The sequence below is a fragment of the Corylus avellana genome, chromosome 1, assembly GCF_965113065.1.
Source record: "Corylus avellana chromosome 1, dhCorAvel1.hap1.2, whole genome shotgun sequence".
Classification (NCBI taxonomy): Eukaryota; Viridiplantae; Streptophyta; class Magnoliopsida; order Fagales; family Betulaceae; genus Corylus; species Corylus avellana.
The window spans coordinates 41,925,195-41,941,157 of record NC_142490.1 but is presented as its reverse complement, the minus strand read 5'-3'; the positions used below and the strand labels follow the sequence as shown (position 1 = coordinate 41,941,157).

The 15,963-nt window shown below is 37.8% G+C and overlaps 1 protein-coding gene across 1 annotated transcript; it reads right to left on the bottom strand.

Moving 5' to 3' along the window:
- Positions 1 to 14,364: 14,364 nt before the first annotated feature.
- LOC148589867 (uncharacterized) lies at positions 14,365 to 15,003 on the bottom strand. The gene has a single exon (XM_088515472.1). The coding sequence runs from the start codon at positions 15,001 to 15,003 to the stop codon at positions 14,365 to 14,367; it is 639 nt and encodes a 212-aa protein (XP_088371598.1).
- Between the last annotated feature and the right edge of the window lie 960 nt (positions 15,004 to 15,963).

Here is a 15,963-nt window from a genome sequence, read left to right as displayed (position 1 = left end):
ATACAACCAAATCCGTACAGTTATTTTTATTTGCATATTGCTAAGGAAGAAAAATGAGCCTTTTGGTAAGAGGGTACTTTTTATTGTTATTATTATTTTTTTTCTAATCAATTAGGGAAAGAGTTACAAGTGATCAAAATACCGAAAATGGGTGGACTCCCTTACAATAGACCTAAACACAGAAATTACCAATGCAGGTAACAGTAACGAAGTAGGAAATGGGCCAAATAATTAGCCCGGTCCTCTCAAAAGGGCCGCATATAGTGGTTTTTTAGGCAAAAAGAGTACAGGAAGAGTCATAAACTTCATGAGGCTTACAAACCCTAATTACAGGTGTAAGAACCCCATGAGGTCCAAACCCATCTGCACTCCCAGCAAAGAACATCGACCACCTAAGGGAAGTCGATATAGGACAGGCACAAGTAAGATCCAGATCTGGAACTACTAAAAAGGGAGTACTGTCTCCAGAAGCACTAGTCTCCTCTACAAAATTAAACAATATAAACAGATGGAAACTAAAACCCACAAAACCCAAACAAAAAAACAAGTAATACATGGAAACAAAGAAAAATACAGAAAAGAAAAAACAAGTGAAAAAGCAACACAAAACCCAACAACCAGAAGGGGTGACGGTGATGGAGGAGGAGCGGACGTGCCAACGTGTGAGTACCACGCTCAGGCGCATGGAGCTCACGCTTCGGCAGATGCTGTGCAAAAGGCAGATCTCATGGAGGCGGAGGCGAGCTTGGAGGCCGGTGGTGATGGTGGAGTCGTCTACTACTTGGGGTGTGAGGAACACGCGCCGGCGCGTGAGATCCATGCTTAGGCGTGTGCCGTGCTGGTGACGGATTGGGCGGTGGCGTTGGAAAGTTGGGAGGCCGGTGAGGATGGTGGAATGGCACGTGTAGGCTGAGGTCACCCTGAGGAGAGTAGATCGAGTTTTTTTAAAAACCCATCTAAAAACCAAAGAAGATCCGGGTTGCAACATGGAGGACAAGGAGCGGCGAGTGGCCAAGTGGGGAAGGAGGTGAGCAACCCAGGGCAGTAGGGAAATGGACGACAAAAAAAGAAGCAAAAACGCTATGTATTTGGGCAACTAAAAAAATGAAAAAACCAAACAAAAACAACACTGCAAAGTTGGAGAAGAAAAAAAGGGGGAGAGGAGGGCGGCCCTCCTCCCCCAAAAAACCACACAGACGATGGTGGAAGACCTCACAAGGAGATAGTGTATTCTCAACCTAGAGAAAAGGAGAAGCTTCTCTCCCTAAATTGAGAGAGAGTACATGTTTTCAATGTAAAAAGACTAATAAAATTGACTTGCAATTTTTTTTTTTTTTTCTTTTTGGGTTTCTAAATTCTACTGTCTTGTCATAGGAGAGCGTTTACACACACATCAATGAGATCTTCCCCAATTTCAAAGGCAGGAGGGGGGCTAAAAGGTCACCTCCAATCTCCATTCGAACAAAAAGGTTGGTCCACGTGATTTTTCATCGAACAACTTGTTTTAGCCGCCTTACTTTATTTATTTTTTTGTAAGTATGCCGCCTTGCTTTCACCTTCCATAAAGAAAGACTTCAGCTTGCACGGAGCGTAATACAGCGACAGACAGAGACTTTTGCGCGTGAAAACACTGAGAGAGGCTGGAGAGGTACAGAACAGTCGCACCGTCGTGCTTTTTCTTACTTTTCAAGTTGCGGCACGGCACTAAGAAAAAAAAAAACAAAGGAGTTTTTTCTATTGTTTTTTTTTTTTTCATTTTCTTTTTTCTTTTTCTTTGGGATCCTAAAATTTAATTTATTACATCTATTATGCTTGTTATAATAAGTGTGAAAATGCAAATGCGAATAAGTTATTAGCAATATTTGCATCCAGGGGCGGAGGGAGGGGGGGTTGAGAGAGGTCAAATGCCCCCCTCACCTCTCAAAAATTTTCCTTACTCCAATAGGATTTTTTCGGATGCCTTAGGTTGCCCATTCTCAATCATTCATTAAGGGGCAAATCTTTCTCAAGAGAACCAGAATTCACGACTAATCAATATGAATATCTTTCAGTTCAGGCATTTTAATAATTAGGTCAAGAGTCCAGGCGAATGTTGAAGAAGAAGAAGGTTGAAGACAAAATGTGTTTTTTTTTTGCAAAACGCACAGTTTAGGGTTCTGTTTTATTTACCAAAACAAACCGTTTTACAGTTTTACTTATGCTGAGAAGAGCTCCTTTAGCATAATTTTTTTTTTTTTTTTGTGAAAAGTTTTCTTAACCCCCTCAAATTACCACCCCAATGACAATCTCCCTCCAAACTATCAATTGCAACAATCTCCCTCCTAAATCACCAAAATAATGACAATGTACCCCATAATACTAGCAAAATGACGAAATTATCCCTATAAAATTTTCAATAAGACAAACATATTGTTTAAAATTTGACAAAATAATTAAATATATTTAAAATATAAAATACAAATATTAAAAATATTTTGGGTGGCTCTCATATGGCAAGAATGGGGTGGCAAGCCACCCTCATGGCCTAATGGGGGTGGTCAAAACCACACCCAAAGGGTTTGGGGGTGGTCTGACTACCATCCAGGGGTGGTCTAGCGCACCTTTTTGCTTTTTATTTACTTTTTACTTTTTAATTTTTTTATAAATTTTTGTATTTTTGCTTTTAGGGTTTAGTATGGGTAATTTCGTCATTTTGTTAAAATTGGAGGTACATTGTCATTGTTTTGGTAGTTTGAGTGGTAAATTGTCGCAATTAATAATTTAGAGGGAGATTGTAATTGGGGTGGTAGTTTGAGGGGGTTAAGATAACTTTACCCAAAATTTTTTTGTTTTAATCAAGCTTTAATTAAGCATAACTGACACCTTTAAAAGGATCTTACTTTAAAGTTGGACTTTTTTTTTTTTTTTTTTTAATGCATCGACTTTAAACCTATTGCCTAGGTATATATATTTAAAATTCTAGACCTTTGTTAATTTGCGATATCCTAACCAACAACACTAGTAAATTAGAGATTTAGAGCATTTCACATAAAAAAAAAAAAAAAAAAAAAGAATTAGAGTCTTGGAAATCCTGCCGAGGTTATTAGTTCTAATATTCCATCCCCTCTTGTGCAGATATGTCAAAAAAAAAAAAAAAATTCTCAGAATTAGAAGCCGTTTAACAATTTAAAAATTCAACTATTTGCGATTTTTTTATACAATATTTCTTCCTATTTAAGCCTTCAACAATTCAAATTAATTTTTCCTACTTTTTCTTAAAAATATTCAGCTATGCAGTCAAACTTTTACATTGCTAAAAATCGTTTATGTAACCAAATGAAAGATCAGTAGATATGATTGTCTGATCACATATATTGAGAATGATATGTTTGAGATTATCAGGAATAAAAAAATAATTAAAAACGATTTCAAAATATGAAGATTCGTTAGAGCCAATTGAATAAATTAACGCCAAGTAAGAAAAATTAAATTGTAAGTTACATTTATATGTTTTAAACAATAACTAAATTTTGTTGAGTCATTTTTTTTATTTCATATATATATATATATATATATATATATATATATATATTATTGCTAATTTCTATATTCTCGTGCTTAGATAAATCAGAGGTGATGTCACTATTAGAATTCTACAAAATTCATTGACATAATGGCTAGTGTAAAAGATCACAAAAGTCTAACGGTGACGTTATTCAATTGAAACTTGAAATCTCCAATGGGTAGTTGATATAGTTTTTATAATCAAATGCATTTTCACGTCACCTTATAGAACAATCACTTTTAGGAAGCTGATTAAAGGATAAATTAATGTAATGGGAACAAATTGGCTCGATCGCGGACACAAGCTGAAATATTTAAAAATAAGTGAAAATAAATGATTTTTTGCACATAATTAATAACTCCTTCTATTTATTTATGAGGATAACTTCTATAAGGAGCCGGTGTAAAGGAGCTCTTTTGTGCCCACCAATTAGAGTTGAATAGCTAGGATTATCACACCAAATCAAATGAGGTGAAAAACACCCGATTAAAACACCAACTCCTCCTTTTTCTCCTCTCTCTCTCTCTCTCTCTCTCTCTCTCTCTCTCCAGCAGCGTGCATCCTAGAAAAATTATTCCTCAAACCAATCAAGCTAAGAACTGGATTTTTCTCCACACACTGGATTTTGGTGGGTTTCTCTCCTCAAATCGGCTAAGAATTTCTCCCGGTGGCGGTGCTCTCTCTTTCTCTCTCTCTCTCTCTCTCTTCGGCAGTAGTAGAGATCAACCGGAGCCCAACCTGACGCTGGAGCCCAACCCGATGCCGGAACCCAACCTCTCTCTTAAAAGACGCCTGATCCCAACCCATAGGCCAGAGACCAGACCTCTGCGGTGCTCCATCTCTCTCTCTCTCTCTCTCCGGTGACAGTTGAGATGCCAGTTCTAGTTCTCCTTCTCACCGGCAAAGAAAAAAAATCTTGTTTTAGTGTCAAATAATCTGGTTTTAGTGTCAAATAATTGCTTCAATGTCTGATTTTTCTTTTTTACATTATAAATTGCTTCTTTAAACTAAGATGATTAGTGACCAAATAATTACAAGCTACTTTGAGGTTGTGTTCGCAGCACAATGTAATTCTTGCAATTGAAGCAATGGACAGAAGAGACATTGAAGCTTTGATTGTTTTCAAAATATTTGGTTGATCTAAATGGCAGGGCATAAGCCTCCAAACAAGAATATGTCAAATTAATCTTGAGGTGTCTCTCGGCAATATTGATGTTCAAAAACGTTGATGTTCAAAAAACCAATATGATGTAGCCACATTGAACTACATACAACCATATATTGTGTATTAAACCTCACAAAAAATACCAAACCACACAAATCACAAAAAGTATCTTGTGTATGACAACCTCACAAAAAATACTACACCACACAAATCACAATAACTTCAAGGAGTTCCATATTTGTTGATGTTATTTGCACCAATATCAATTGTAGTAGATGAATATCCAGGATCTTGAGACATAGCAAATGTAGTGGTAGATGGGTACTACATAGTTGGCAAAGAGCACTGTAAATAATTCATAAATAAATAAAATTAGATAATGGACAAAAATGAACTTGATGGAGGATATGTTATAAAAAAAAAAAAAAAAAAAAAAAAGAAAAAAAAAAGAAAGAAAAAAAAGTACCTTTACTAAACTTTGTTCATCTATCAACCCCAAGTTAGTTGGCCTCAAATTGGTATTCAAAATATCCCTATAGAAAATAAGATTTTTATTAAATCAAAATGCATTTTCATGTAAATTATTGTAAATAAAAAAAAGATTATAAGAATACCTTGCTTGCTTATGTGAAGGACAATTGGTTCTCACATGCCTGGTCTTCTTGCAAATGGAACATGTCCTTTTCTTGATTGCTTGATTTTCTTTTGGATTTTTTTGACTTAAAGATTTGGGTTTTCCTCTACAACTAACATGCGGAGGATCTTGCAAAGTGAATGAAAGGTTTGATAGTACTTGGCTGTTGAAGACATGACCCTCGACACTTCCTACATCAACATCATTTATATCTTTATCACAATCATCATCCATTATCAGAAGCTCATGATGCAGCTTTTGTAAACCAATGCTAAAATGATCATATTTTCTTTTCGATTGGCACCCCACTTCTACAACTTCATAAATTTTCAACATTAAGCTATTTCTCATTAAGGTGGAAGAATTTTGTGTTTCTACTTGCATATCATCATTAGAAATGTCATGTATAATGCGACTCTTGGCATTGATCGTCCATCTCTCTAAAACATAATGCTGGGGAATAGTGTCCACCAGAGATTTCTTCACAAAATTTAAAGAATGTGCCTACAAAGAATTCCAACAAATTCAAACTTGTAACATGTACAAGTTGCTTTCTTCTTAAGAAATTCAAATGTAACTTCATAAAATGGATTTTCTCTCCCATGAAGGGCCACCTTATATATCTTCACTCCTCATTCTTCCCGGTATTTAGATGAGTAGTAATTTTGACTATTAAATAGCTCTTCTTGAAACATCAAAAAAGACTCCCTTGTATAAACCTTTGCCGCCTCTACTTCCATCTTGTAACATGTTTTCAAAATTGGTCTAGAAGTTTTTGTCTTGATATCTCTTTCTTTCTCTTTAAAATAACGTGCATCCAAGGCTTTTTCATATTGATAGACAAAGTCACTAACCATTGTGCTTGAACAAACATAATTTTTTTTTAAATTATTCACTCTCACTTTGTTGAGTTGTATATATATATATTGACAACTATCTTATTTTATTTTTGTTTAGCCAGTATTGATGTTGTGCATGATACTAAAATATTTCTTGCATCTAATTTTGATATGTAAGATATAGGTAAAGTTAATGTCATGTTGGGCATTAAAGTTTTTAGGGATAATGATTGCATTATTTTATCTCGGATATATTATGTCGAAAAGATGCTTAAAAGATTTAAACACTTTTATTATACGCCTATGTCTACAAACTCTACACCATATGATTCAAATATACACTTGGTTAAGAATCATAGTGGTGGCATTTTTGCAAGAAAAATATGCATAGATCATTGATTACTTGATGTTTTGACAAACTATATATGCCCTGATATTTCATATATTGTTAGCAGATTGAGTAGATATACTCATAATCATGGTATTAAGCACTATGATGCTATCTCTAAATTGTTGAGATACTTAAAGGGCACAATTAATTTTGGTTTGTCAAGTTGTGATTATCCTGCTATATTTAAAGGATATTGTAATGTTAACTAAATTTTTGATTCAGATGAGAAAAGCCTATTAGTGGCTATGTGTTTACTCTGGCTAGAAGAGCTATCTCTTGAAAGTCCTCAAAGCAAACTTGCATAGCAAGGTTTACTATGGAGTCAGAGTTAGTTGCCTTGGAGAAGGTAGGAACTGAAGAAAATGGCCGATGAACCTATTGATAAATTAATTTGCTTTTATATGCTAATTCAGTTTCACCTGTGTTTTCATTGTGATTGATAGGCTGCCATAGCTCGACCAAAGAACAAAGAATTTATAATGAGAAAGTGCACAATATTGTGAGGCAGCTTATTGAGACAAGTATATGTCCATGGGCTTTATGAGGTCATAAAGGAATTCTGCAGATTCTTTGACCAAGCTACTAGCAAGAAGGCTAGTGAGAAAAGCATCGAGGGGGATAGGACTAACACTATGATTGATACCCAATCTCTGTGATTGGAGATCCCATGAATAAGGTTTAATAGGAAATGAAGTCACATGTGATCACGGTATGATACTGTCAATTTATGTTTATTAACTATCTTACTCAGAAGATTAGTGATGAGTCCATCCCAATGGTGTAAGATAGTACAAGATGCAGAGTGATTAAGGGTGAGCTTAAAGCTCTTAATGGGTCCATAGTCCCTACCTGTTGGGATGGGGTGTTCCCTGCACACACTCCTGATAGATACCACCTATATGAGTGTGGAGGTGCTATCTCCTATGAGACTTGGGTAGGTCTCTAGAGCGCTCATGAAAGTCATTTTATGGTGTAATAACAAAAGATGCAGAGTGAGTAAGGATGAGTTTAAAACTCTTAATGGGTCCATAGTCTCTACTTGTTGAGATAGGATGTTCTCTGCACACATTCTTGATGGACGCCACCTATATGAGTGTGGAGGTGGTGCCGTTTCCTATGAGACTTTGGCAAGTCTCTAGAGCACTCATGAAACCCAGAGGTGCATGACCTGTATAAGGCGCTAACCCGCTATAGAACAATCCAATTTTCTTTATTTGATTTGATTTGACTTTTCGTTTATTTGATTTGATTTAATTTTTTGTTTTTGGAGAAAGTTGTGTGGATGATAAGTTTGTTTAACTTGTGGATTTGGTTAAAAGAGTTTAACTCTACCACAATGCATTAAGTTCCTACTTATTTATCCTAGGTGCGGTTAAAACTTTTGAGTACCACATCGATGCATGCTTTCTCCTTTTATTCTAATGTTTGTAACATGTGGGGGATTGTTGTAATATTTGTTACAAAACATTCATTTTTCAGTCATTTAAAAATGTTTTATCATTTGATAATATCTTCCCGAGTTTTTATGAGAAATAAAAATCATCTTTAATCATTTTGGTTTATAACCGTTTGTATTTATTACTTGGTTATGAGATATAACTTTTATGACCGTTTGTATTTATTACTTGGTTATGAGTTATTAAATAATAATTAGTTTTAATTGATTTTTACTGTTTTGACTGTTAGTCTTTAACAAGTTTTATTGTAGTTTGACCATTTGATTTTTTTTTTTTTTAAAGAATAATAGGATTTTTATTGCTTAAACATTATTAGAGGAGGGAATCTCCCCTACAATAATCGTATGAATATAATCAAGATACTCAAATTGCCAAGTCCTAGCTACGTTCTCCCGAATAGCCAGTCGTGCAACCCCATGAGTCGCATAATTCGCAGATCTACGAACAATTATAACCTTCCAACTGGAGAAAAGTTTTAATAGGATTTGCATGTCGTCGATCTGCTATAACCTTCCAGCTAGCACCTCTACCAGTAATGGCATCCACCACGAGCTTAGAGTCCCCTTCCAAGATGATGTTCCGCATCCCCAAGTCCTTTCCAAAGGGTAGAGCTTGTCCTCCAGCGCACGCCTCTGCTGCTAGAGGGGATAGTCTACTCGGTTGTATCATACTTCGAACGGCCAAAACCTTCCCCTCGATATTACGAACCACAGCCCCCATACCCACCACTCCTCGCTTGGAATAGATCGCCGTGTCCCAATTTATGTTATCTAACCCCTCTGGAGGAGCAGTCCATCTGGTTACCTGTAGCGCCCCAGATTTTAAAAATTTTATTTTAGATATATTTATTTGATGATGATTAGGTAATGGCATTTATTCTTGAGGAATTTATTAGATCATATGATATTGATTTGAGATTTTATCTGATTATCTTATTGGGTGATTTAAGAGACATGATAATTGATGACCAATTAATAGAATTCGGAGTATGATTATAATAGTTGGTGATTGATTAAATGAGGACAATAGACAAATTATTTTAAAATGCGAGTTAACCTACAATACTTACTCATAATTACTTTATCTTTCTCTTTTCTTTTATTATTACTTTTTATTATTTTTCCCCACATCTTTGCCGACCAACCCACCTAATTATTATTTTTCTTTCTTCCCATTACCCCATTTTCTTCACAGCAGCCCCACACCCATTTATTCTCCTACTTTGAATTATTGACTAATGCTTTGTACTTTACTTTTTTTTTCTCTCTTTTCATGAGGCCCCTACCCACTTTCTGTTCTTCCTTCTTTCTTCCTTTCTTATTTTCTACCAGCACACTAACCCCTCTCCTCCCCCACTTTCCCCAATGCCACTTATTACCACTCATTGCTCCTTCCATTTTTCTTCCTTCCTTCTCTTACCACACGGCTTGGACCTTCCTTTTCATTTTCTTGACTTCACCTACTCTCATTTCTTATTACTTAACGGAGAGGAAGAAACAAGAAGATAGAGAGAGGGAGCTTTACGGATGTAAGAAAGAGAAGACAGAGGGAGAAATAATGTTGCAATAGAGTGAGACATGGACAGAGAAGCATGAGAAAGAGAAAGCGGGTGAGATGCTGAGGGGGAGAAACAGAGATTTAGAGGATGACCAAAAGAGAAATAGCAGAATAATAAAAATGGGTTCTTCAAAGGTAAAATTCTTCTTCCTTTAACTATGAGTATTTGATTTTAGGGAAAACTTTACTAAGGACCCCCAAACTTCTACCCGTTTTGAAATACCCCTCCTAAACTTCAAAATCTCTCAATTTAGTCCCCTGAACTTTCAATTGCTTTCAATTTGGACCCTTCCGTCAAATTTTAAAAGTCACATGACGTTTATACCCCTGACTTTTGTATAAAATTCCAACTCTAAAACGTTTTTTTATTTAAAAAAAAAACAAAAATCAGGGATATTTTGGTCTTTTTTGAATTTTTTAACGGCTAAAATTAACGGAATGGTCCAAATTGAGAGCATTTGAAAGTTTAGGGGACTAAATTGAGAGATTTTGAAGTTTAGGGGGGGTATTTCAAAACGGGTGGAAGTTTGGGGGTCCTTAGTGAAGTTTCCCCTTGATTTTAAGTTGAGTAACGGATCTTAGATGAGAATCTTTCGATTTAATCAGGATGATATCGGGTGGTTTCACTCTTGAGAATTTTGAATTAGTGTTGGGAGTTGATTCTCTATTTTTAGGCTAAGTTATAAGATGTTTTGGGTTGGATTTTAATGGGTTAACTTCCCTAAAGGAGTAGACTGGAGTTAATTGATTTTCGTGAATTGTTATTAATTTAGCTGTGAATAAACAGAGTGGAACAACAAGATATTTTTTCAAGATGATTATTTAGCAGTTTAAAGATTGCTCATGGCTTCAGTCTAGAGGTAAGTAAATTCACTACCCTTTCTAAAATTACTTCATGTCAAGCTATTTATTCATTCTTGTATCAAACTGTAAATGATTATTTTATTTACCGTCATGGAGATATGTTGCATGGATGAAGGATTTCTAAAAGAATTATTTAGAAAGTTTCTATTTCTTTAAACGTTTTCTAAGTACAACAAGTTTATATTTGGAAAAGTTTTCATTTTGAGAAAAGAAAGTTGAGAAATGATGATGATTATAAGAAAGAAGAACGATGATAAACCCTCTTACATGTTGCCCTAAGATGCATTAAAAGAAGTATAAAGAAAAGTACAAGAAATGAGTTAAATGTTTATGAAATGAGTGCACATGTATGGAGGAGAGTATTTTTGGCCCCAAGATAAGTAAGGATGAGAGGAGTTCGGTACCGATACTCGGATGGAGGCGAAACCACTGAAGGAGGCTATGCCAGAAGGTGGCATTCCATCAACATGACCGTTGAGTGCACGAAGAAAAGAGTTAATTGACGGTCGGGCATGGCTGAGGCCACAGTTCAGTGCCATGGTCACAAGGACCTGCAACCCTCATACACAGGGGTAATAGTGTACATGAGCCCTAAGATGAAAAAATGATATACTATGATGATTTAGAATGATGATTTATAATGATGCATTATGATGATGATTTATAAAGATGATTTATGACGATGATCTATTACTAGATGTAATACTACGTATATGCTACGGGAGATGCAACTGTACATACATGTATTATTATGACTGGATGTATATTTATTTGTGAAAACAATTTTCAAAACTGAGAACAAGGAGTAAAACTACTTATGGTTGTGGATTTTACTTGCTGGGCCCCCTTTGGGCTCATTCCGTTTTATTTCTTGTTTTCAGGTAGAAAGGACGCTGGAATAGGAAGTCGGAATGGGGGCGGGAATAATTATTAACTTTCACAGTCTTTTCATATTAGTTATTGTAATAATATAATATTCTGCAACTAAAGTTTAATGTTTCCTAATTTCGTTTGTAATAAAATCTCTTGAAGAATGTTTTATACATTGATCGTAACCTTTAAAATCAAGTACTCTAGTAGACCTTATAAATCTTTGCAAAAACTTTTTTTGTAAAAGAAGAAAAGTGGCAACTCAGCCTTAACGGGCTGGGGATGTTACATTACCTCTGCCACAGCTCGTTTAGGAATTTTATTTTGGAATTAACTGCCATGTATTCACTGTGGGCCTCTATAGCTTGCTTTACCAGGGCACTGGGATGGGTGAATTTGCCATCATGCACAAACTCATTTCGCCGCAACCAAACTCGTCGTGCAATCCCAGCAAAGAGACCCAGCTCTTCACCAACGCATGTCTGAATCATCAGTTCTGCCACCTGTCTAAATGTTGGACCATTCGGGACCAGTTTTTGAATTTTTTTTCAAACTGGCGCCCCATATGTCCCGTGTCGAAGCATAGTCCCATAAGATGTGATATCCAGTTTCTTCGTGTAGTCCACATATCGGGCATAAGTCCTCATGAAGAACACTCTGCTGTCTCAGATTGACCTTGGTAGGGAGTATCTCCTTATTGGCTTTCCATAAGAACTGTTTCTTCGCATTTGGACCCTACACCTTCCAGATTGATCTTCATACCTCACCCGATTCCCCCCCATCGGAGCTACCAACCTGTCGAAGAAGCTCCATCTCCTTGGCCAAATGATACGCTGATTTTACTGTAAACAATTCATTGGCACTACCCCACCAAATCACCCCATCAGGTCAATTGGTGCTGCTCAATGGGATCGACAATATAGCCTCAACTTCAGCCGAATTAAAGAGAACCTTCAGGAGACCCGTATTCCAACCATGAGTGTCTTTATCTATAAGTGCACTTACCATCGTATTTTCATCCAGTACACATGGTGGGGTTTGAATAGAGAAGGTTGATGGGATGGGGATCCATTTATCACCCCAAATCCGTGTAGACTTTCCATTACCAATCCGCCGATACAAGCCATCCTTGAGGAGGTCACACGCACCCAAAATACTCCGCCATACGAAAGAGGGTTTAAAACCCATTTTGGCATCAAGAATTGATCCATTTGCATAGTTCTTTGCCCTCAAAATGGTGGCTACCAAGCTGTCCGGCGTGTGCCATAAATGCCAACATTGTTTCACGAGAAGGGCCTTGTTGAAGCATAAAAAATCTAGAAAGCCCAAACCCCCTCGGGTTTTTGACATACCTAAATTTTTCCAACTCAGCCATGGAATTTTCGACTCTCCCCACCAAAATTGCTGCATGAGGGAATTAATTTTATCACACAGAGTCTTGGGAAGCTTAAAGACACTCATGCAATACGTCAGTATTGCTTGAATGACTGCCTTGAGCATTATCTCTCTACCAGCTTGTGAGAGAAGTTTTAACTTCCAATCTTGGAGTTTCTTGCAAATTTTAACAATGATCCCTTTGAAAGCTTTTGTCCGTGATTTCCCCACCAAAGCTGGGAGGCCCAAATATGTCTCATAACTTTGCAAACTAGGAACTCCAGAAGATGCAATGATTTGCTGTCGATGTGCTAAAATGGTATTCCGGCTAAAATAAATGGCCGTCTTTGAGGTATTCAATTTTTGCCCTGAAGCTACTGCATACATTCGGAGAATGGTAGACAGTTTCTCCCAATGTACCAAATCAGCACTACAAAAAAGCAAACAATCATCAGCAAAAAATAAATGGTTGATGCGGGGTCCCCTCTTAGAAGTGGGAACCCCAGTCAACACACCATCCCTATCCACCTTGCCAAGGAGGGAGCTCAAAGCCTCTGCGCAAATCAGAAATAAATACGGGGACAAGGGGTCTCCTTGCCGAATACCTTTGGTTGGAACAATCTTCCTCGTAGGGACCCCGTTAACCATCACTTTAAAGTTTGTCGAGGATACACACTCCATAATCAATTTAATCCAATTTGGTGCAAACCCCATCTTACACATTACCGCCTCCAAAAAACCCCACTCCACCCGGTCATAAGCCTTGCTCATGTCAATTTTGACCGCCATATATCCTCCCCCCCCAATCTAGATTGCATCGTATGGAGGGTCTCATAAGCAACCAAAATGTTATCAGTAATCAACCGTCCCTTAATAAATGCACTTTGGTTTTGAGAGATAATATTCGGTAAAATCATTTTAAACCGGTTTGCAAGCACCTTTGAGATAATCTTATATAAGACATTGCAAAGGCTAATGGGGCGAAAATCCGAAACATAAGAGGGGTTTTTATTCTTGGGGATAAGTGCTATAAGAGTGGAATTCAAATCTCTATCAATGATAGTATTATTGAGAGAAAAAAGGATAGCTTCGCAAACCTCGGGTCCAACGACGTCTCAATGTGTTTGGAAAAAACCAGAATTGTACCCATCTGGTCCTGGAGCTTTTAGAGGAGCCATTTGGAATAAGGTCTCCCTGATCTCGCTTTCTAAAAAAGGCCTCTCTAGAGACTCCCTCATATCTACCGACACCCTCTGCTCTAAGGCCTCCAAGCAAACAGCAACCTCCCCCGTCCACTGGACGTGAAAAGGTTATCAAAATAGTCTGCAAAAGCTTCACCCATTGTCTCATGGGTCTCCCATCTATCTCCCCTTTCATCAACAATATAAGCGATTTTATTCACTTTTCTTCTATAATTAGCATAGGCATGAAAATACTTCGAATTTTTATTGCCAAATGACAACCAATTTACTTTAGCTCGTTGGCGGCACTTTAACTCATCTTCTTCCAATAACCTGTTCAAAGTATTTTTTGTGGTTTCATCCAGTCCCGGTTCTGGGGCACCTTCCTTCCCCTGCGCCATCCCTAATTTATTGTAATGGTCCATTAGAATTTTTCCCGTTAATCCCACCTCGGAAGCTCGCCATTTAAGTAGTGCTTTGGTACAATACTACATATTGCCTTGTAAGACAGCCCAAGGGTTGACAATTGGCCCAGGTTGAGTACAGGGCCATGCCTTCCATGTCTTTTGGATCAAAGTTCGGCATGTTCCATCAAGTCCCAACCCAGCCTCATATTTGAATGTGCGCCTACCTTTATGCCTTCCCCCAGAATTGTGGAATGTGAAAAAGAGAGGAAAATTGTCTGACCATATATCATCCCCAATCACTAATTCTGCATCATGAAAAATGTCACACCATCCCTGATTAGCAACTGCCCGATCAAGTCGGTCCTTCATAAAATCCTCACCCTCTCTATAGTTACTCCATGTGTATTTTGGGCCCCTATATCCCAAATCCGAAAGTTCACAAACCTCCAACACCTGTTGGAAAGCTTCCATAGGACTTCTTTGACGTCCACTCCCAACATATTTTTCATCGAGACATATAATCTCATTGAAGTCACCTATGCACACCCATGGACCCGGTTCCATCCTAGCAATGTAGCGCAATAAACTCCATGACTCCACTCGCTTGCTAGGATCCGGATGACCATAAAAACCAGCAAGCTTCCATGGTGGGTCAGCTAAGGAGGAATAAACTTTTGCATTAATGCGCTGTCGGCTATAGTTTTGAATTTCAATTCCCATATTGGCCAACCAAAGCAATGCCAACCCTCCATTCCTTCCCACACAGTCTACCACAAACATATAATCATAGCCCAACCAAATTCTCACCCTTTTCCAAGCGGTCAACACGTAGTTTAGTTTCTATTAAGAAAACTATCGTCGGTTTCTTTTCCTTCACCAATCGGCGAAGCTCCGAAATTGTCCAAGGGTTCTCAAGCCCCCATCAGTTCCAACTCAATATACTCAATGTGGTTGGCGGGGCTGTTGCACAGCCGCCGCCAATCTCGAACCATATTTGTTGTCTTTTGAGGCCCCTCCAGTAGGCTTGCTACTTCTTCCACCCAATGTTCGTCCCTTTTTTACCAACTCCTTTCCTCCCCCCAAGAACTCTCTCACTTTCCTTTTCCCGTAGGCACCATCAGAGTCCCCATGAAATTGCACCCCACACCCCTCCTTAGTTTCCCGTATCCACGTAGGGTCGATGGCTCTTCTCCTTTCACTAGTCTCTGTGTAATTGTTCTTTATACATTGTTCCACCTCAGCTAACGTGAGAAAAGTCCTGGCACCCTGTGGGCCAGTTCCCTTCATGTGGTTATCGGTTTTGCTTGCCTTCTCACTGCCTTGCCTGCCAATATCAATGCCATGCACAGAAGCCTGAACGTGTTCCATGCTAAAACCGATAGTTGTCACCCTCTTATTTTGGGAGCCATGAAATTGATTGCCAGATTTAATTCCCTCATTACTTTTCCCAGGATTCTCTCTTTGCTGTGATATATCTTGCCCTTCAAGACCCGCTCTATCAGTATACATATTCCCTATAGTTTTCTCGGGGATACTTATTCCACGATTTTTGGCAAGAGAAAATACCCCATTATTTTTGCCAAAATCCTTAGTAACGTGTGATTTTTCATTAGGAAAACATTTATTGCTCCTTGATTCACTTGCCATAGGGGAGTCCATCCCATTCCTAGCCGCATCGGA